Below are 23022 nucleotides of genomic sequence, written 5' to 3'. Positions count from 1 at the left end.
TCTTCCGAAGGCCAGTCATGGCCTTCCACGTCTTCTATTCTTCTTTCGTGAATTTCACGTGTCTACATTTCCACCCTATCTTTTAGCTGTCCTTCATTTATTCACGCATTTTTTTACTAAAAACCCGTTCAGATCATTGTGAAATAGACAGGGGAAGGTACAGGGGCTTGTGTCAATTACCGAGAGAGTTGCATGATAAGGCTAGGTGGACCTGTTTGCTGAGAATATTCTTTTAGGGGAGTATCAGGCAACGATTTGTTATTGGGTTATAGTACTACAGCTTCTGCTTCCGCTCTTGTGTTTATTCGTTCTCCTTGCCAAACTATTTACTTGACGGATGCTTCTAAATGATGTATGTCTAGCTACGATTTGTGTTTTCATTTTTACGTCAGGTTAAGTTACCACACCCTTTCAACTAACAGCTAATTGCCTAAGTATTATAATATAAATCAATGATTTTCCTTACTCTGGTCTTGATTTCTTATTTTTGTGAACAGTAAAGTTTATGAAGCAATTGGCATCTTGGTCCTTACCCGCTATGTGAGGTACTCCACTTCAGCATTCGCTAGGCCCTTCTAGGTTTGGTTTAAACACTCTCTCTCTCTCTCTCTCTCTCTCTCTCTCTCTCTCTCTCTCTCTCTCTCTCTCTCTCTCTCTTTATTGAACTTTGGGAGGTGGATGGGAATGAAGGTTATGCTCTTAATTTACATATACAATGTTGGTGTAATAAAAATGACTTTTGCTCAGGAACCAAAACTGCTCGTTCTGACACACGCATGTGTTGGTCAGCTTGATTGTGAGGTGTTAGGTGTTAGCAGATATTCAGTGCTTAAATATATGTACATATATATATATATATATATATATATATATATATATATATATATATATATATATATATATACCAGGTGTTTCGAAATTAGAGGCCCCCTCCTCCACAGAACAAATGGAAAGTTATGAAGTTTTCTGCTATAGCCTATCTCCAAGTACATTATTTCAAGTTTCTATTAAGCTATTTTTCATTTTACATTTCTTGTATTTTCAGACAGAGTTAGATACAGCCATGGCTAACGACTCGGAGGAAATCAGATGGATTGACCGAATCCGGGCTATAACCTTCAGAGAGGCCAGGGATGCTGGCACATCCTTCATTTCACGTTCCTGGATAGCTAAATACATTAAAAGAGATGAATCCTTTGTTAAAAGAAACTGGAACAAAAATCCATATGACTGTCATCGCAAAAAGAGTGAGAATCTTGGAAGGCCTGAAGTCCTTTCTCAGGAGTCAAAAGACATCATAGCTGAGGCAGTGGGTAGACCAAGAAAGCCTTTATGTAAATTGGCGCTTGAATTAGAAACAAAAAGTGGAAAGAAGAGAAGTTATAGTGCTGTATATCGTGAGTTGAAAAAATCTGGTATCAAGCCATTTCATGTTATCAGCAAGCCCAACATCACTCAGCATGGTTTTGTGGTTCATTTCTTAAAGATTGGGATGAAGCTGACTTTCTCCATGTTGCCGCATCAGATGAATTCTTCATTTACACAGTCAGGAAGCCAAATCATGAAAATGACATCATTTGGGCTGCTGGATGATATCAGCGATGACGTGCGCTATTGCCAAGTTGTGAAATTTCCTGAATGTTTGGTTGATGTGGATCATCAAAGAAAAAGGACAGTCATGGAATGGCGAATACTTCAGAGAAACCGTGCTTACTGGTGGAGTATTTCCTTTCCTCAAAGATCCTGAAAATGTGTTATCTGTTGAAGAAGTCACATTTTTGCATGATAAGGCACCATGTTTCAAGACTCTTCAGACACAGGAGCTGCTTTGAAACAGTATCGATTTCTTCTCGTCAAGTGAATTTCCAGGTAGCTCCCCTGACCTTAATGTGTGTGAAAACATTGGTAGTATCTTAAAGGATCGTGTTGAAGCACACAGTGAACTATGATGGTATACCAAGCCTGGACGACCTGCGAAGAGAGGTGACCGAAGTGCTCAGGGAAATGGAGTATGAGTCTCAGTTTTTTTGCGATTTGCTGAAATCATACCCCTCAAGAATGGAGGCTGTGGTACAGGCAGATGGAGGCCACACAAAATATTAAATACTCAGAGAGAAACTTAAATAAATACCCGTTCTGAATTTCTTTTGTTTTTGTTCATATCGATTTTAGTTTATGCTGTAGAGGGTGGGGGGCTCTAATTTCTATCTATGTATATATATATATAGATAGATAGATAGATAGATAGATATACATATTATATTATATATATATGAGAGAGAGAGAGAGAGAGAGAGATACATATATATACATACATACATACATACATATATGTCTCTCTCTCTCTCTCTCTCTCTCTCTCTCTCTCTCTCTCTCTCTCTCTCTATATATATATATATATATATATATATATATATATATATCTATCTATCTATCTATCTATTTATATATATATATATATATATATATATATATATATATATATATAGATATACACATTGTATATATATACAGTATACATGTATATATAAACATACATTCATATACATATATATATGTATATATGTATGAATGTATATATATATATATATATATATATATATATATATATACATATATATATATATATATATATATATATACATATAAAAAAATTTATTTTATGGTTGTGTATATATATATATATATATATATATAATTGCATATATAAAAAAATTTATTTTATATATATATACATATATATATATATAATATATATATGAATATATGATATGTATATACATATATACTATTTTATATAATGAATTTATATATATGAATATATAGATATACATATATATATATATATACATATACATATGTATATATATATACAGTATATATTTTTTAGAGCTGAGGCCTTAGAAGACATAAAAGAAGGATGTACCAAGCGCTTTCATGTTATTTCGACGCACTTTCAAGGTACATTTTACCTTGAAAATGCGTTGGAGTAACACGAAGGGCTTAATACATCCTCCTTTTATTTTGCCTGTGTCCTCAGCTGTATTCATTGTCATACGCTATTGAATGACCTAGTAGTTTACATACGCACATTTATATATATATTTGTATATATACGTATATATATCTATGTATTTATACGTATGTGTGTAAATGTGAATATAAAATATGTTAACGTTGTTTGAACTCATCTTGAGATAAAGAAGAAATATTAACTCTTTTACATGCTGGATTTTAATCAACCGTTCCTTATCTTTTTACCTCTCGATTTATTTACTTCCTCCCCAGAGACTTTTTGGGTGAAAGCGAAACACAGCTTTAATAATTCATGATGTTTATCATTTTGACTGAGAAAGTTTACATGACTTCCGGCTTGTAAGCAATTCCCTTTAAAGGTACCTTGCTGTTGCAACGACCTGTTTTGCGTCGCCGTCCACACATACTGGCTACGATGTTGTCGTTGTAATAAAACACCATCTCCCTCTTTTTTATGCTAGTTTTTTCGTCAGGTTTCAGAAACTATTAATATAAGTAAACAGTTATGCGTTTGCCGTATATAATCATTTGTGCGCCCATGTCAATTCATCAGCCTATATTTAGATATGTGTACGTGAGACTTATTTTTCAGGCACACATTCGAATGAGAAGGTAGGGAGAGGGAACAAGGAATTCCAAGGGTCAGTGAAGGAAGAATGAGACTGTTTGAAGTCAAGTTGCAGGACAGGTGAAATGATCATGTGGCAGTATAGAAGATGATGCACACGAGATCTGAAAATGTAGGGGTAAATTAGAGTTGTTACCGTACGGGGAAAAAGTTATTCTTTATGGATATAACTACACTGAGAAGGTCAATGAGCAAATGGATCTTGGAATGAGGATACAAATGGAAGGACGCCGTTTGAAAAGAGTGGAAGGCTGGTTTACCGTATCAAAACTCTTGTGGAATTAACTGCTGAGGATGCAAGGAGGGGGAATAAAAGGTTGAAGAATGTAGGGTCACTCGTAGTTGAGCAGTGATGAAAGAACGATTAAATGGCTGACAAGGATGAGCAAGGTAATTTAGACTGAGGGGAAGAATCCATGGGAATGTGTTTGAGGAATGATTGTTACCTAAAGGAATAACAGGAGAGAAATAGTGTGGTTTCAGTAAGAGGGAGGGTATAATGATCAAGTAGATATTATGAAGCAACTGTGTGAGAAGTTTGAGAATAAAGTGAAAAAGTTGTATTTGACGGATATAGGCCTAGGAGAAGCAAATGATAGAACTGACAGATATGCTACGTGGTGGATGTTACCGATGCACTATGTAAGAATTGTTTGTATATTTTGAAGAACTTTAAAACTGTAACAAAACCAGAATTTCTTTGGAGGGGGTTCATTTTCTGGGTTCGTATATAATTATTACCTTAATGAACGCGTCTGTTATTAAGATTTTGCAAAGGGTTTTGTAAAGGGTTTCATAGGCTCAGCAGTCCCGAAACATCTCAGACCGCCTCGAAAGTGACAAAAACGTTTATTTTGAGTTTTAGTATCTTTCGACCTATATCAAAGGAAATATGAATTTGCTTCCAGATACCCAGCGAGGTCAGAGTTTGTGTGTTCTCAGCAATCCAAGACTTTCTCGAAATCTTCGATGGTTGACTACGGAATGTTATTGCGGAAATACAAGAGGGAATTCTGGTGGCCACTTTCGAGTTATGTAGGCTAGAACTGTTCTCACTAAGGGTTCGATTGTGTGTGTTTGTTTCTCTTTTATTCAGTGCTTTATACATAGAAGTAATTTATTCAACGCCTTGCATATACGCTCATATACATTAGTATGATTCGTTGATGTAATTACGTACTCTCTTGCGATTACTAAAAGGTATTTTGCAAGAGAAGTGGAACGTGTATCCTAATGTCTGTATCTACCTCATTGTGGTGGAAGCCGTACAAAGAAAGACGAAGATATAATAAATAGAGGGCTTCATCTTCATAGAAGTGGTAGACGAGGACGATCTCAAGGGATGCAAAACTGTAAAAGTTCGGGGACGAAAACTTCCCAGTTTGGCGGTACAGAGAAAGAAGCATTTGTCGGACAAGTAAAGTGGCGTCCTGATCTAATGGGCACTACGAGGAAGCCCTAGAGAAGACTCCCTGGAAGAAGTGACTCATCGAAGGGATGAGGGAGAGGTCATTGAATAGACGATTTAACTGTGACTGAAGTGGAATAAAGGACGAAGCAACCCCTAACCCTTAAAAAAAAAAGAAACAAATGACTATTCCAACCGAATGACTATTAGATTTTGATACTTGCTAAATCCAAATCAAGCCACATGATGTTTGTCTAATTTTCTCAGGTTAACGCTGTGATCTCACCCCGGAAAGTGTGAATTAACATGAAAACACGAAATGCTGCGGGAAGTGAAAGGTTGAAATGCAGCAACTTATAAGAATGCGATGCGCCAGTCTGTAAGAAGAATGACAAAGACTCATTTCAGAAACGATGTTGATAATGCAGATCTAGACCAACGGAAATTGTGATCAATTTCACGAAAATGTCAAAAGAAAGAGGGCAAGTTATCTTTCTTTACACAGTGCGAGCTTGTGATGATTGCTAGCAACAGAATTCCTCTGTAAAAGTACCATATAAAATGAAAAAGCCGGGAACGACAGAGGGATCTTTTCTTGAACGAAGGCTTGTGTCATCAAACCAACATGGAAGTGGAAGTCGCGAAAAATAATAAATAAGATTCGAAAGTGTTGTGTGTAGACTTGAGAAAAAGAAGCCGTTTGTGGTGTGACGAGGTGCTTCTGGGTCAGAAAGGAATGGAAGATGATACACTAGTGTAACCGCGAAGTAGGAAATCTCTGTAAGAATAAGAGTGAAGAATGTCTAGAAGGGGAGACTGCAGCTTTAACACGGAAGGCCTTGCTATCCAACTAGAAAATGTTTACCATCCAGAGGCGAGGAAGGTATTTGCCAGGAGTGGCGGAAGTGCAACCGACGCCCCACGTAAATATTAAGAGCACTGGAATTGATAATGAAATCGAAATAGATATTCTCTCTCATATGGTTTTTCAGTCGTATTTTCCTGGACTCTGTATCCATAGGACGAATGCTGCAGTGGACGGTATGCAATTTATTGCTAAAATGACAACCGGATAGGGATATCTTTCTTACATATATACATACATGCTTACAGACATAGGCCAGCTTGGAGTCCAGAAGAGAGCATGGAGTAAGTATGCATCTAGTATACTGTAAACTTTTTGAGTCTATTGCAACACTTTGTGTGGAACAGATCATCAAAGTTTTTAGGTTTCTCTAACAACACGAGAAACGATAACTATCAGTTGTATTTCCACAGAACAGGCAATATCATCTTACTGTCTGGTTCTTCGCAAGTGGAACAATTAGACTGGGCAAAAAGACGAATAAAGGTGAACTTATAAACGTTGAATCTGTGATTTTATAGAAAAAGCGAACCTCCTGAGCCCTAAGTATCTGATGTAGAAGAGAAATGACCCTGACTCTAAGATCCGCAGGAAATAAGTTTCGCTAGACGCAGAAATTCGCTGGTCATGTAATCGATCTCTCTTCGTCCGCATGAAGGATTTCATCCATCGTGGCTGTCTCTCCGAGGAACCTTGTTTAACCTTCAAAGCATGTCTGCGTTTGCGTGTATGTGTGTGTGTGTGTGTGTGTGTGTGGTGTGAGTGTGTCTCTGTTTCTTTGTCAGTTAATGATGACTGAGCTATATGTTTATGTGCATGTGCATGCTTTGACCCTCGGCGTTCCCCTTGTACCGTCGGCGTGTCTGGATCCACACGAAAGACCTGGCAGTCTTTCTTTTACCAACCGACAGGCTTGATGTTCTTTATTTTTCATTTTAGGTACGAAGGGAACACTTCAGACTACATTTCTAGCATTGATATTCGCCTAAGCAGATTTTGATTAACTTATCAGTAGACGCTTGATGTCATTGTTGGCTGGAATGTTCTCTCCACCACCATTTTTTCTTTACTCAGATCAACTTTGTTCACTGTAAGAGCATATATATATATATATATATATATATATATATATATATATATATATATATATATATATATATATATATATATATATATATATATATATGGCTGGGTCTTTAATGCTCGTAAGATGATCTCATCGCTACAGATTGAATGATTGTCAGGAACTGGGTCTTTGAGAATCAGTTGCCTAGTCCACTTTTCGTTCAGTTTCCTTATCTTTACATTTTGCATCTATGTTCCGTTTAAGTGTTCGAAAACCATCTATACACCTCAGTGTAAGTGCTTGCTGTTATGTGATTGGTTTGGTTGCAAATGGACTTGTGATGGTCCAAAGGAACTCTTATGAATAGCAACCCTGAAAAAACTGTCCCCACGCGAGTACGTTACCTTCCAGGATGTTAACACTTCCTAATTCGACAGCATTCTCGTCCTGGAAGGTTAAGGATCTAGTCACTGACGAGATTACTGTATTATTTCTTTCTTCTCGTGGCACTGGAGCTCCGAACCGCCCGTAATCTTGGTCTTTTTATTGTCAAGGAAGGTCTCTAATTATCTTTAAGGACCATGTAACAGAACTGAAATTGAGTTTCATTCTCACTTATTTAGGAGTGTCTCCTGTCGGACTGATGATAAAAAGATTTTCGTGGATGTTAAAAAAAAAAAAAACTTTTCCCTCTGCGTGGTCAAGTTGCTTCCAAAACGCATCGCTCCCTGATGAGGTATTGTCGTGCAAACGAGGCGAGGCTTCGCGTTGATGAACTCATTCAGACGTAATGGGCACGATTACCAACACTTTTGGGAGCCATATCCAATTATTTCTCATCCAAGAGCAATGAGGCATTTGGCTAAGAAGTTAATCTTGGGTTTGGGGTTAAGCGTTCTTCTGTCGAGTTACTTCGGTGATTAGTTCCTTATTGAGTTTGTAAGGACTTTCTGCAGAATTATTATTATTATTATTATTATTATTATTATTATTATTATTATTATTATTATTATTTAAGATCAGGCTATATTTTCACTCGTGCCTAAGTATGTCTTTTAGCATGTTTCAAGAACTGCTTTACAGAATTTGATGAATTGTTCGCAAGGAAAATTCGGTTCAGAGTTGATAACTTGTCGCCATAGATATCACTTCACCCATTACAAAATCCAGGAATTTTCCGCCAATGGTATGCGTTCGTCATGTCCTTTCCATATAGGACTTTTGTTGCCCATGCATTCAGTGATAAGATTTTCTGTATCTACTGGTAGGTGGCCTGGAATGTTTTTGTTAAAGGTAGTTGCCGGAGCATAGGTTGGCCATGGCACTGAGTCTGTAAACAAAGTGGCTTGAACCCTTTTCTTCCTTGTGTGAGGTGACCAAACACAAGGTTCCAGTCATTAAATGAGTTGCACAGAATGCATGTTGTTATTGTATCCAAAAACTGCTATTTTCTTTGTGACTTGACGCATTATCATTATTGAAACGAAGTACAGAATATATCCTGAATCCAGTTACTTGTTTAGCATTTCGCCGTTCCGATAGTTTTCAGTTATTTTCGACGTTTGTATTTTTAGGATGTGTAATAATAAAAACTAATTTTTTCTTTCACCAGAACTCGCAAATAATTTGCATATGTTAATAGCACAAGGTTCATGAATAAAGAAAAGTCTTTAGCATTTGAGAGAGAGAGAGAGAGAGAGAGAGAGAGAGAGAGAGAGAGAGAGAGGACAATTATGAGGTTTCAAATGCGTTTTTGGCAAATTACTTTGCAAAAGGAAAATCAAGCGGTTATAGACGATGACGGAAATTGCTGGAACTGAGGCTTTCATTTTCCAACAGGAAAAGAGTTCTTCAAGGTAAAGCGGACGTCGTTCAACAGATCTTGATAATTAGGTTCAACGATCAAAGGGAAAAATAAAGGTGGATCGTTTCTCTCCCACGAACTTCGTGTGAGGATTATCCGGTTTAGATTATCTGATTCTTAATCAGTTCTCTATCGCACAATGCTATTTTGAGTGCGTGATTTATAAAGAAGCAAACGCCCTCAAGGAGTAAATTTCATCTTTCGACGTCTTTCATTATTTCCGATTTTACTCTCTCTCTCTCTCTCTCTCTGTGTGTGTGTGTGTGTGTGTGTGTGTGTGTGTGTGTGTGTGTGTGTGTGCGGTACTAATACCGTTCCTGCTTCTATAAAATGTTAAAGTTGTATCTACTAAAAGGACCCACTACGGAAGATATGTTGGCAAAAAATTTCTCGCAAATAAGAATTATAGGAAAAAACTAGCGGGAATTTTGAAATCTGTTGATAACGCTTAGTCAAGACAGAAAAAGAAGAGAGAGAGAGAGAGAGAGAGAATAGAGGTAGGATTCTAAGGTTTTGTCAGGTATAGGCAGCTGAAAGGGTTATCGCAGAGTGATAATCAATTGAGTAGACGGAAGGAGAATAAGATGGAACATGTTGTTTTGTACCAATCTATAAAATAATAAAAGATTTTGTAGGCTAAAAGCACTTTTCTTTAAAAGTGCAGTGGTGTTGTTATTATTATTATTATTATTCAGAAGAAGAAAGCTATTCATAAGGAACAAGCTCACACGGGCTATTAACTCGAAATTCAAGCTTTCGAAGAGTATGGTGTTCATTTAAAAGTAGTAATAGAAGGTAATAGGGAATACAGAAGGAAGAGATCAGTTATTAGAATATAAAAATGAGTTAACAAACTGAAAAATAATAGACAAAAATATAAGTCAACTAAGAATTACAAGGGTAAAATGCAACAAGCTCATTTTGTTCAAGCAGTGGTGCACATTAAAGTACGCCACGGGCTCTGGGAAATTATGAAATTTCCAGTGGTCAAAGATAAGTCAGCCAAGGCACACGATAATGTAGGTCAAGGGAATGAATGGCTTATAAAACAAGTTGATGACACCAACAAAGAAGAATAAAGATTTTAGCTATTGCACTGCGTTGAGAGAGAGAGAGAGAGAGAGAGAGAGAGAGAGAGAGAATGAATAAAAAGAGCGAGAACGAAAAGTTTATAATGATGGTCGTTAAGGCAGTTTTTTCGTGCAACTTTGTGTGAGGGTAAAAATGAGTAGTCGGTGGATTTTAAAGGGGCCTTACCAAGAGCCATGAGTGAAGGAATTTCTTTCTTTATTATTTTTGTGAAAGAAAGAAGTTACGCACGGTTCAACCTGAAATCTGGAGAGGTGCCAAGTTTCGTCTCCGTAGTAAATAGGAGTGGGCAGGGCGACTGCGTCAGCCTCTCCAGAGATTTCTCACTGAGACTGAATTTCTCCACTGGTTTCTTCTACTTGCCAGAGGTAATAAAAGGGAGAGGAACTTTTATGGCTTATAAAATCTGTCATGTACTGCCTGCGGTTACTGGCTGTTTAAAGCAGCCCTCGAGTTCATTTCGCTTTCCGGAAGGGCTGTGGCCAGGAGGGAAAGGATTTCTCTGTTTCCTTAAGCACATGATTTACTTTATGTTTTGTACCACTATTTTATACGTACACACTCACACTTTGTATACACACACATATATGTATATGTATATAATATATATATATATATATATATATATATATATATATATATATATATATATATATATATATATATATATATATATATAAATATATATATATATATTAATATATATATATGTAAATATAATATATATATATATATATATATAAATATATGTGTGTGTGTATATATATATGTATGTATATATATATATATATATATATATATATATATATATATATATATACTCTGTATATATATATATGGTCGAAATGATTCTCAGGAGAATCAGTTGGCTTAGAACAGTGCAAGGGAGGGAGCAAAGAAGACTGTAGCAAGGGCAGAGGCAAGTGCAACGAATGAGTTGTATGAGGAAACAGAAACACAGAAAGGCAAAGGTGTCTGTATAAAATGGGAAAAAGCACAGATAAAGCGACTAAAGATCTGACACACATCAAGCAGATCAAAGATAAATATGGAGGAGTTCTGTCGAGGAGGAAAGTTTAAGAGCAAGATGGAAGGAGTGTTTTGAAAAGTTATAAATGAAGAAAACCCCAGAAGAATAGCAGAGGATGGCTCCCACAAGTAAGTGGTTACGGATATCAGTAGACAAGCAATAAAGAGGGCACTTGATAAAATGAGGAGAGGAAAAGCAGTTTGGGACAGGAAGGAATTGATCTATTGTGGGACCTAATGTGTAAGATATACCGCCAAGAACGAATACCGGATACCTGAGAGACGGCCAAATGGTCCCAATATATAAAGGAAAGGGAGACATACAAGACTGTTGCAATTACTGAGGGATAAAACTGATATCCAATACAATTAAGACCTATCAGAGAATTGCTGAAAAAAAAGAATAAGGAGAGAAACCGCAATAAGCGAGAAACAGCTCGAGTTCATGCCGGGGAGGGGTACAGTGGATGCTATATTTGCTTTAAGACAAACTATGGAGATATAAAGAAAAACAGAAAGAACTACGCTTGGTATTTATTGACTTAGAAAAAGCACATGACCGTGTACCAAGGCAAGAAGTATGGAGGTGTTTGAGGATGAAGGGTGTTTCTGAAAAATAAGGTGCGTAATCAGAAGTAACCACATAAGTAGAAACTCTGTTGGAACTACAGAAAGTTCAAAGTGAATGCTAGTCTCCGTCAGGGATCAACTCTTAGCTCCTACATCTTCGACCTTGTGATGGATGTTATAACATCAGCCGCCACAGAGGAGGTCCCTTGAGTGCTCTGTTTGCTGATGACATAGTGTTGATAGACAGGGCTAGAGAAGGAGTTGAGCTACAGGTAGTAAGGTGGAGACAGGCACTTGATGAGTATCTATGGATGGGAAGAGAAGGAAGACAGGGAACAGTGAAATTGGGTTGGGATGACGTCAAGAAAGTCAACACCTTTAAATATCTGTGATCACACGTGATTGACAATGGAGATATGGACTCTGAAATCAACCGCAGAACACAAGGTACTTGGATAAACTGGAGAAGGTCGTCAGGAGGATAAGTGCAAAGGTAAAAGGAAAGTTTTACAAAAGTGTAGTCAGACCAGCGATGGTTTACGGCGTCCAGACGTGGTCGAGGAAGAAGGCTCGAGAACGGAAAATGGATGTGGCAGAGACGAGGATACTGAGATGGATGTGTGGAGTCACTAGAAGAAATAGGATCAGAAATGAATTTATTAGAGGAACAGTTAAAGTAGGGGAAGTATCGAAGAAGGATGTGGGAAGACGACTAGAGTAGTTTGGTCATGTTATGCGGAGAGGAGATCACGTGTGTGTAAAAGGGTTATGGACATGGAGGTGGAGGGAAGGAGAAGAATGGGAGGGCCAAAGTTCAGATGGTAAGGTAAAATAGCAAATGACATGTGGGAGAAAGGTTTAAGAAGTCAGGGTGCACTGGACAGAGGAAGGTGGAGAAGGCTGTTAGGAAACAGCGACCCCATACAGAAATGGGCAAAGCTGAAGACAAATATATATATATATATATATATATATATATATATATATATATATATATATATATATTATATATATATATATATATATATATATATATATATATATATATATATATATATATATATATATATATATATATATATATATATATATATATATATATGTATATCATTGTGATTATTTAACTTGTGATTATTTTCGATTTTTCCTCAAGAGTGAGGGTTCCCAGTAGGTGTTATCCTTCTGAGGTTAGTAGCCCCAGTCCCTTCTCAGTGGATGTTCAGTGGGTTATGTCGAGAGCATCTGGCACTTCTTGCTTATCACTCGGCCAAGTACTAACCAGGCCCAGGGTTGCTTAACTTTAGTTCTCTTTTAATCCCGCCTTTTCCATTATTCATTAAATATAGTGAATAATCACTCGTCAGTATCTCCGATTACCATAGTATTGGAATGTTTACAATTTTGAATCACGAGTCTTGTTTTCTCATCTATGAAAATAATAATCTGTTCATTTGAATTTAAGTGAAAGCGTCAGAAAAACCAATGTGTTCTTGGGATAACGTTTTCACCAGACATGTGGGAGAGAGAGAGAGAGAGAGAGAGAGAGAGAGAGAGAGAGAGAGAGAGAGAGAGAGAGAGAGAAGGGACCAGGAATGATTGACAATCTGTCAACAGGGTAAACTAATTGGCCAGAGGCATCGAGTGATGGCATATCGACTACCAACTGAGGATTGCTGCCTCTCAAGAGTCAAGAGTCTCACCACCCCCCACTTTCCTCACTTTAGGAGCAGAGCCTCTCTCACCTTCTAGGATGGTTGAGTTTCATGTAATGGTGGAGGAGGAGGAGCGTGGAGGTGCCTAGGGAAGTGAGAGCAGTCAGCAGGATTACGGTTGAGTGACCCAGGTAACAAGCAGCGTATCCTTCGTCGCCAACCACTGATCCTGTAAAAAGCGAAAGGATGCAAGTTTAGACATTTCACTTATCTAGGTAAAGAGGGGCTTTATGCATGAGACTTACAACAATGCGTATGTTCCGAGGTGAGATGTTGCTTCCTGTAAAGGAATTCTGTAATAAAAAAAGGTTAAGAATTCGAGTTTTTTATTTTTATGCAATCATTGTAGGTGAAACAGCATTTCAATTTCGAGAACTCAGTATGAAGTCTCATCTTCACTTCCGAGAAAGGGAGCTTTCAAGCATGTGAACAAATTCACAATTCATTTCGGAAGGTGATTTAAACAGCATTTGTAAGAATGTCACACCTGGTAGTCACTTAGTGTTACCCTACTAATTTTAATGTATAATGTCACCTTTTTAATAGTTTTGAAGGATTTGGTAAGCGCAGGATAAAAAAGTGGAACGTTACAACTAGAAATCTTCCACAGTTATCCAGCTGAGTGAAAAAGCGTGTTAAAATGTCTGGATGAAATTAAGTATGAGGGTATCAAATATATGTCAGATATTCGTGGAAAAGCTATTTCTCTTTTGCTAGTGGTTTTTTTTTTTTTTTTAATTCCCATCGGCAGCGTTGCCATACTTTACCAATCATGCTTTCCCTCCTTACCTTTGTTTCACGAAAGGTCTTCGTGTTCTTGTAGTTGGAACAGTCTAGATGAAAAGATGTCTGTTCTTCCCAGGGTAATAAAATTCAACCTCCATTCATATCTAATATCAGTCCCAGCACCATTCTTTACTTAACTTAGGTTTATGTCGACGTCTTTTCAGCATGCTTGTGGTTTATTTTCGGGTCATAAAATATATTTTTCGCCAAATAGACTAGAACGAAGAAGGATATAGTAGATTAATCTATTAAATTGTAGGCTGGTTATATCTTACGTGATATCACAGCTTTCCTACAACTCATTCCTCTGCATATCCCTCTGAAGCGAAATCACGATTACTTGCGCAATGCAAGTTTCTAATTAACAGGAATTTTACTGCTGTTTCACTGCTATTGGAGGATATGTAGATGAATGGACTTGCGAGATGAATTGTTTATCAGTCGATTCCTCTGGGTTACTTAGCTCCAGTTTAACACAGCATTCAGAGCAGTTACAGCTGAATAATGCTACCTGCAATGGACTCAGATGGGTTTTATTTCCTTCGTTTTTCTTTCTGGGATGAAATGCAATGTTGGTGCAGTCTCTGATGTCTTTTTAGGTGACAGAATAATAGGTACCCAGAAAATTAACTGGCTTCGTACTTTATGTATATAAAACACTCTCTCTTCAGAATCTTGTATACCAAACAACATGTCTCTGTAAGTTATACGAATAGATGTTTGAAAACCCTGACTGGCAGAAGTAACAACTGTCAGTTACAAGGATCTAAAACTTTTCCACACAAGTTGTTGAGGTTTCTCAAATGGACAGAAATAAAGCTTGTTGGTAGTTCGGTTCTCAGATCGTCATAAAGGAAGTGCTCCTATCTTGGTTTGCGAATTAATGCGTCAACACTGCCAGAAAAATTAAAACTATTGGGGTTCGTTAGTGCTTAGTCTTCACATAGCGTCCGAGCTCCTTTCATATCACAGTTCTTAAGTAATTACATCAAAGCGATGTCATTTTTTCTTTTAACCGGCCGGCTGATAATGGCAGTGCATCCAGAATCCTTTGAACTCTGATAGTATTAGTTCTTCTCTGTACTTACTGTGATGCTGTCCTAGCTAAAATGGCTGCTCTACAAAACCCCCATGAAGTGTGGTAATTGTATGTAAACGTGCTTGTATACACAGATTCATACTGGAATATCAGTACATTATATATATATGTATATATATACAAAGATTTGGTTTTGGCTCGTATTTTGAATTGATATAAGAAATAAAAGTTAGCTCCTAAAGTCTCAAACGATGTGCAGACTTGATTTAGACGAGTTGGAATGGCCAACTTTTCTTCCTTTGTTTTTATAACGTTTCTCTTCCCACGCCATCCAAGATAAACAAAACTACATTGCGTTATAACTTCTGGTCTCGTTTTCCATTTTTGTATTACTCCCTCTATACGGAAATAAATGAAAAATATGTTCACAACATGTCTGTGAGAGATGTCTTCTGTGTCGCTCGAGATCCTCTTGGCGCCCAGGACCAAAGTCTGGTACAGAGGGCCAGAGAGGGTTGCGGTGTTGGTCAAGAGAGGTTGACATGTGAAACGGCACAGTTTGCGATCACACTGTGAATAGTAGCGCTTGATGCAGCCATAGTAGTAATTGGAGTTACACTATATCACACAATTTGTGACAAAATTGAAGTCATCCTAATGTTAATTTTTGGAAATAGACCGATAGAAGAAATTTTGTCAGAATCTTCAACATTCTCAATAGTACCCATTTTAATGTTCATGAGAAGCTGCGAGTTAATTGGTAAAATCTAAAAAATCAATCAATCAATATAATGAATTTTAAAACAAGTAAATTTTATGATTTTACTTAATTTCTCTTGAATTTTAATATACCTTTTTAGTGAGTATATATGGAAGCATGAGTTTATATGTATTTATTGTGTAAGTGTGTTCCAGTATGAAAGCGTATGCCTTTTTCCAGCTTTTAATTTCATTTTCATTTTCGTTCATGCATCATTGACAAGTTACCTATTAGGTCCCAGTACTAGGCTTCTAGCCTAGACTTGTCATTCCATCCTAATCCTTCGGGCCAGCCCTATGAGAGCTGATAGTCAGGTCAGTGGTCTGGTTAAACTATTTTTTAATAATAATAATAATCGTCGTATTGAACTCTACGGAGATATTGCAGCCACATTTCACTTACTAACGTCCAATTTGTTGATGAATTTTGCTTGGAATGCCTTTCCCTTTATGAAGACCACCTCTTAGGCTAAAACTGTTTTTGCAGAAATGTACTATTTTCATTTGTCAAAAAGCACACCACCGTGCATTGGCCAGAGGTAACCGCTCTGGTCGATTTTAAGCATGACTGTTGAGCCACGGTGCTCAGTAGCGTATCCTGTTTTTAACGTGACCACAAATGAAGGCAGTCACACAACACAACTGAGTGAGAAAGTTAATTAGATTACCTATGACGGCAATACTTAGTTCATATCCACTTATTTATTATATTTTATTCGTTCATAGTAACCTCTATCAGTGGGATATGGATATTTACAAGGCACTGTCTTTTTTGAGGTGAGTCTTCATAATCGTCTAGATTGGATAAAAAACAGTATTTTTTATCCAGTCTAGAAGCTACACACTTAATTTTACTTCATATACTGTGATTTTTCCGTCTTGGATTCATATAAGTGATTTTAGTATTAGTACTTAATGATTATTCTGGAGGTCACGGTTCTACCTGAGCTATGCCTCAAATCTTGTTTGTTTAATTGATGGTTATTTCACAAATAATTTTATGTCATGGGCTATATTGCGGTGATAAACTTTTAAGTTTTATTTACTTGATGCCAAAACCCTTTAAAATAATTTCAGGGACTCAATTTTCATCTTCTCTACCTTTACCAAAATCTTATAGCCTTATATGATATTAAACTTTATATTTATACATATCAGTTATTTGCAGCTACTTAGTATACTCAAGGAGACAACTGACATTTACTCAGTACGCCCAGTTTATTTGAATTCTATACTCTTAAGGTAAATTCGTGTCTCTTCACGTTAAAGCAGATGCCATAAGCTTAAGACAAGTTCTTGGAAAGTCATCAGAGGGTTCATTATGAACGCCTTACCTCCCCTGGCAGAGATGACGTGTATCGGGAAGGCCACGACGAACGCTGCCACTAAACCGCTGAGGGCTTGGGACAGCAGAAGAATGCTCTTGACGGATCTAACGGCTGAGGGTCGAGCAAACACAGCCAGCTTCAAAAGATACAGAGAAAAAAATTAAAGGTCAGGTGAGGTCATGTCAGGAGAACAAACATGGATGATAAACTTGCGAGAAATAAGGAAAACGTGTCTGATAAGCCAAACAATAAACTATGTGCGGAGTGTGATGACAGCGTGAGTTTCTTCTTGTTATACACAAATTTGTTATTGTTATTATGTAATACAAAATTTGTAAGGATAATCAAATTCTGGAGAAGCGGTAGGAGAAAATTTTGCAGAAAAAATACAGTGTATGTGTGTATATAATATAAAATGTATATGCATACATATGTATACGTATATATAATATATATATATGTATACAATTTTATATCTACATATATATATTTATATTTTTCTGGCACAGTGTTTTCTTCATATTCTTCAGTTGCTGATGCACATACAACTTCCACAATTTACTGGCAAAACTTAAAATATCTCCAGTAGTGGATATTATATATATACATATATATGTATATATATTATATATATACATGTATATATATAATATATATACATATATATAGATATATAAAATATATTTATATATTATATATAATATCTATATAATATATATACAGTATATATATATATATATATATATTATATATAAATATATAAATATATATATATGTGTGTGTATGTATAAAACCACTAATACCCTCATTATGGTATTCATTTTTCCTTGGGAGTAGCTTACACCCAAAGGGAATTGCACGGTGATAGCATCTGCCAGGTCTTGACTTGAACCTATACTATTGGGTCTGATCCATATATAGACTATTGTCTTATTCATTCAGCTAACTCTCCTGATACTCGAATGAATGTGTCAACTGCCTACCTCTGACCAAAGCCAAAAGGCATATGTTCGAATTATGGCTGGGCAGACGCAGTCATCGAATACTTTCAGTAAAACTCTGCTTAAGTCATTAGGATTACCTGCATACTATTCGTGGCCCTATGACCTGTGTCGTTGAACTGGCTGTGCCATAGGCTCTCATGGGCTTTCCACAACCTCGAGTTCATTTCCCCTCCCTGAAGATATACTCAAGGGCACTAGCCTTTGCGTGTTTATTTATCTATTTTTTGCTTTTATTTTAGGGTAATCTGCTCGTTATTTGAAGTCTAATAATATATTTTGGTAAATGTAGCTCTGACTGTGTTTCTTTTTTTTCAGATACAGAAGGAAAGAATATTTCAAACTTACCTGCACAACGTTAGTGAAGAAGCAGACTGTTGCAAGTGCAACACTGACTACGAGGAATAGCTTCTGGTTGACTGATGGTTCCGATTCCGCAGGTGTCGACGATGCTGACGAAGACGAGGCCGAAACCACGGATGCGGACGACGCAGCCCCAGCGATCGCCGAGGCCGTGTCCGCATCGGGCGAACTTATGTCGCCGGTCATGGCGTCGAGATGTTCTGGAGTCTGGAAGGTAAGAGGGGAATATTTTTCATTTTATCCATTGCGCTCATCTACCTTACCTGTCTTGACACAAACACTCGTATGCATATTCATGTGAAACCTGCTGGTCATTCGCCATGTCGCTGTGGCGTGCTGGCTCAATCGTCGAACGCAGTTCTTCCCCTGGCACGAGTTTGACGCTTGTCGTGGAAAAGATGTTACTTTCCCTTTTTATTCCGAATTTCATATGATTTTAGTGCAGATTGCATAGAGGATATTAGGGAATCAAGGATTAAGGAGCTCATTGCTTTCTGCACGGAACTAATTGCATATGATGGGTGTAAGTTCGAGCATTTCTTGCATCTAGTTATCAGATAGTTTCACTATCTATTTATCATGTAAACTTGTATGTATATTATATACCGGGTGTTTCGAAATTATAGTCCCCCCCCTCCACAGAACAAATGGAAAGTTATGAAGTTTTCTGCTATAGCCTATCTCGAAGTACATTATTTTAAGTTTCTATTAAGCTGTTTTTCATTTTACATTTCTTGTATTTTCAGACTGAGTGACGGAGTTAGATACAGCCATGGCTAACGACTCGGAGGAAATCAGATGGATTGACCGAATCATGGCCATAACCTTCAGAGAGGCCAGGGATGCTGGCGCATCCTTCATTTCACGTTCCTGGATAGCTAAATACATTAAAAGAGATGAATCCTTTGTTAAAAGAAACTGGAACAAAAATCCATATGACTGTCATTGTGAAAAGAGTGAGAATCTTGGAAGGCCTGAAGTCCTTTCTCAGGAGTCAAAAGACATAGCTGGGGCAGTGGGTAGACCAAGAAAGTCTTTACGTAAATTGGCGCTTGAACTAGAAACAAAAAGGGGAAAGAAGAGAAGTAATAGTGCTGTATATCGTGAGTTGAAAAAATCTGGTATCAAGTCATTTCATCTTATCAGCAAGCCCAACATCACTCAGCAACAGAGAGAAGACCGTGCATGGTTTTGTGGTTCATTTCTTAAAAATTGGGATGAAGCTGATTTTCTCCATGTTGCCACATCAGATGAATTCTTCATTTACACAGTCAGGAAGCCAAATCATAAAAATGACATCATTTGGGCTGCAAAGTTGGATGATATCAGCGATGATGTGCACTATTGCCAAGTTGTGAAATTTCCTGAATGTTTGGGAATTTTTCTCTGTTTCACAGCCAAATGGTTAATGTGGATCATCAAAGAAAAAGGACAGTCATGGAATGGCGAATACTTCAGAGAAACGGTGCTTACTGGTGGAGTATTTCCTTTCCTCAAAGATCCTGAAAATGTGTTATCTGTTGAAGAAGTCACAATTTTTGCATGATAAGGCAGCATGTTTCAAGGCTCTTCAGACACAGGAGCTGCTTCGAAACAGTGTATCGATTTCTTCTCGTCAAGTGAATTTCTAGGTAACTCCCCTGACCTTAATGTGTGTGAAAACATTGGTGGTATCTTAAAGGATCGTGTTGAAGCGCGCACAGTGAACTATGATGGTATACCAAGCCTGGACAACCTATGAAGAGAGGTGACCGAAGTGCTCAGGGAAATGGAGTTTGAGTCTCAGTTTTTTTGCGATTTGCTGAAATCATACCCCTCAAGAATGCAGACTGGTACAGGCAGATGAAGGCCACACAAAATATTAAATACTCAGAGAGAAACTTAAATAAATACCTGTTCTGAATTACTTTTGTTTTTGTCCATATCAATTTTAGTTTATGCTGTAGAGGGGGGGGGAGCTCTAATTTCGAAGCACCATGTATATGCACACATACATACATACATATATTTATATATATATATATATATATATATATATATATATATATATATATATATATATATATATATATATATATATATATAATGTCTCAGTCATGTGATACAGACAGTGTAATTAAAAAATGGCTAATTTGAAATAAATTAGAATTAACCTCATCTGTCCACTTGTGAGTATTTGGGAATATACGCATGGGCCAAAAATCAAAACCAGACGCGAACATCTTAAGAAGGGTAGAAAGTTAGGGTAAGATGATGAAATGCAATTACGGAGGTTCGTTAATAGACATTTTATTTCTTTTTAATGAGGCAGGCATTGAATGCATACACGCAAAGGGAAACAGGGAGTAATTTACAGTTATGTAAAATTGCAGAATGAAATGTACCGGCGTTATTAGACGTATAAACTGAAGAGACTTCAGGACGAAAAATAAGTGAGGTGAATAATTGGAGGAGATTCTTACCGGGGGGTCCTTGAGCTCACTTGTTTTTTTTTTATAAGCAAAAGCACAAGGAACTGATAACATTGATCAAACAGATGAGAGTGAGAGTAGGAAGAGGGAGACTACCCAAATGAATTTCCCATAAAAGCAGTCTCGAGGATGTGGCGCTGTAAAAATCTGATGAAAATAGATGATAGTCTTTTCCTGATACAGAACTAGCAATTATCGTTTGGGAATAGCGAGTGAGAACTCAACTGATTTGATTTGATTTGATTTGATTATGCGATTTAGGTCATGTGGTCATAAGTGAGGGTGGAGCAGACTTCCGGACGAACAGGGACATCTTTAAGAGACACAGGAGCATTAAAGTTGTATTTAAATCAGAGAGCAGTTTTCAAGACCCTTGAGTGGAGAACCATAGCATACATATATAATTGGAATAGCGGTGATGTAGAGATGGTCACGTTCTCCTGTTCAAGAATTTGTCATATTCCTCATAACAAGCCGAAGGTAATACAGTTTTAGGAGAGTTCTTGTGCAGTGTCAGACTTCAGGTAATCAGTCAGAGAAGGATTCACAAAATAGAAGGAACATGATGAAGAGCCTCAAGGGATTGAAAGAGATGAGTGTAAATCTTTGAAAATGGAATAGAGCTTAATCACTTCGAAACCCAAGTTCGTCATAACGAAAGGGTTTAACGAAACCAGAAACGAAGGGAAAGAACTTCAGCAATAGCAAAATAAAAAAATATGCAAACGCACAGATAGTATAAAACTTCACTTAAGGTTTAAAGATTGTTTAAAACTAAGAACATCGCTAAGAGGTAAACCGCTGAATATGAGAATCGTTTGAAACGAGACATAGGATAATATTTACAGTTCGTGACAGGAGTTTTCAGTGTGTTGAAATGAATATTAATAACTGAGAGGAGGATGAGATAAAAAAAAAAATGGCGTGGATTTTCACCGTAGTAAGAAGGAACCTCGATAGTCGTGAAAAAGGGAAAGTGGAGTGAGCTGTATTTACAAGAAACGAAGATAGGCACGAGAGGTTGCCAGAATTGGCCATATGAACACCTCAAAGGAAATCCTCAGTCGGAAAGAGCGGGAAGATGCCAAACCGTGCCTAAAGTTGGGTACAAGTAAAACATCCACGCGTGTGCTATCCTACTGTGTGAAAGGCGGTGTGTCTCGTATATTATTCTGTATGTTACTGCGATAGTCTACGGGTAATAACTCCAAGGTTAGACTCGTTGTTTCCCAGCCAGTATCCAGCCTCTTTCACTTTTGGTCCCTGTAAAAATATGCTCGATGAAAGTACTTTGGTTCAAGGTTTATGCCGTTACGTAGTGTCCCTAGTGTCAGGATTTGCTGGGGCTCGCATCTGTTTTGTATCCAAATTATATACTCAGTATTGGCGTATGTGTATAAATATGTGCACCTGTATCTGCTATATACATAATGCACAGGTTACTGGTGTCATAACGTATCTATGTACTTGTTTGCATAGCTTTCTGATTACATGAAAGATCAACCGGATGCCTTTCAAAGCCAAAGATTATTCCGTGGACGCTCACAGAGCAGAAGTAGAGCATCAACTTCGTAAATTCCAAAACTGGCGCTCAGTAATGTAAGTTTAGATAACTTGAGTGCCACTTCAATCCTCAGAGTTAGATTGAAACGGTAACTGCCAACCATTGCACGAAGGTTATTGTGTAATTTGGACAAGTCATTTCTGTAAAGGACCGAACTGAACAAATAAAACTGACTCGGAGATCTTTTTTATTGAATATAAGAAGTTAATGAGCAGCTGAAAAGGCTGCGTTGTTTTAGCGTTCACTCTTTACAGGCTGGTTCCAAGATGTATTCGCACGCGCACATAAAATATTTTATTCACACACACTACGTATATATATATATATATATATATATATATATATATATATATATATGTATATATATATATATATATATATATATATATATATATATATATATATATAATACAATATATATATATGTATATTATATATACATAT

At 37.0% G+C, this 23022-nt stretch overlaps 1 protein-coding gene across 1 annotated transcript in view; it reads right to left on the bottom strand.

Annotated features, from left to right (window-relative positions):
• LOC136828653 (G-protein coupled receptor 6-like) overlaps positions 1-23022 on the bottom strand; it is an 81046-nt gene that overhangs the window by 6489 nt on the left and 51535 nt on the right. Inside the window, exons 2-4 of the mRNA XM_067086695.1 lie at positions 18529-18750; positions 17186-17315; positions 13298-13436 (exon numbers count right to left, since the gene is read on the bottom strand). Coding sequence (XP_066942796.1) covers positions 13298-13436; positions 17186-17315; positions 18529-18729 — 470 coding nt within the window. The 5' untranslated portion in view covers positions 18730-18750. The remainder of the gene's footprint in view (positions 1-13297; positions 13437-17185; positions 17316-18528; positions 18751-23022) is intronic.

This window comes from Macrobrachium rosenbergii, chromosome 43, assembly GCF_040412425.1.
Source record: "Macrobrachium rosenbergii isolate ZJJX-2024 chromosome 43, ASM4041242v1, whole genome shotgun sequence".
Taxonomy (NCBI): Eukaryota; Metazoa; Arthropoda; class Malacostraca; order Decapoda; family Palaemonidae; genus Macrobrachium; species Macrobrachium rosenbergii.
The sequence above is the reverse complement of the archived record's forward strand: the minus strand, read 5'-3'. Positions and strand labels throughout refer to the sequence as shown.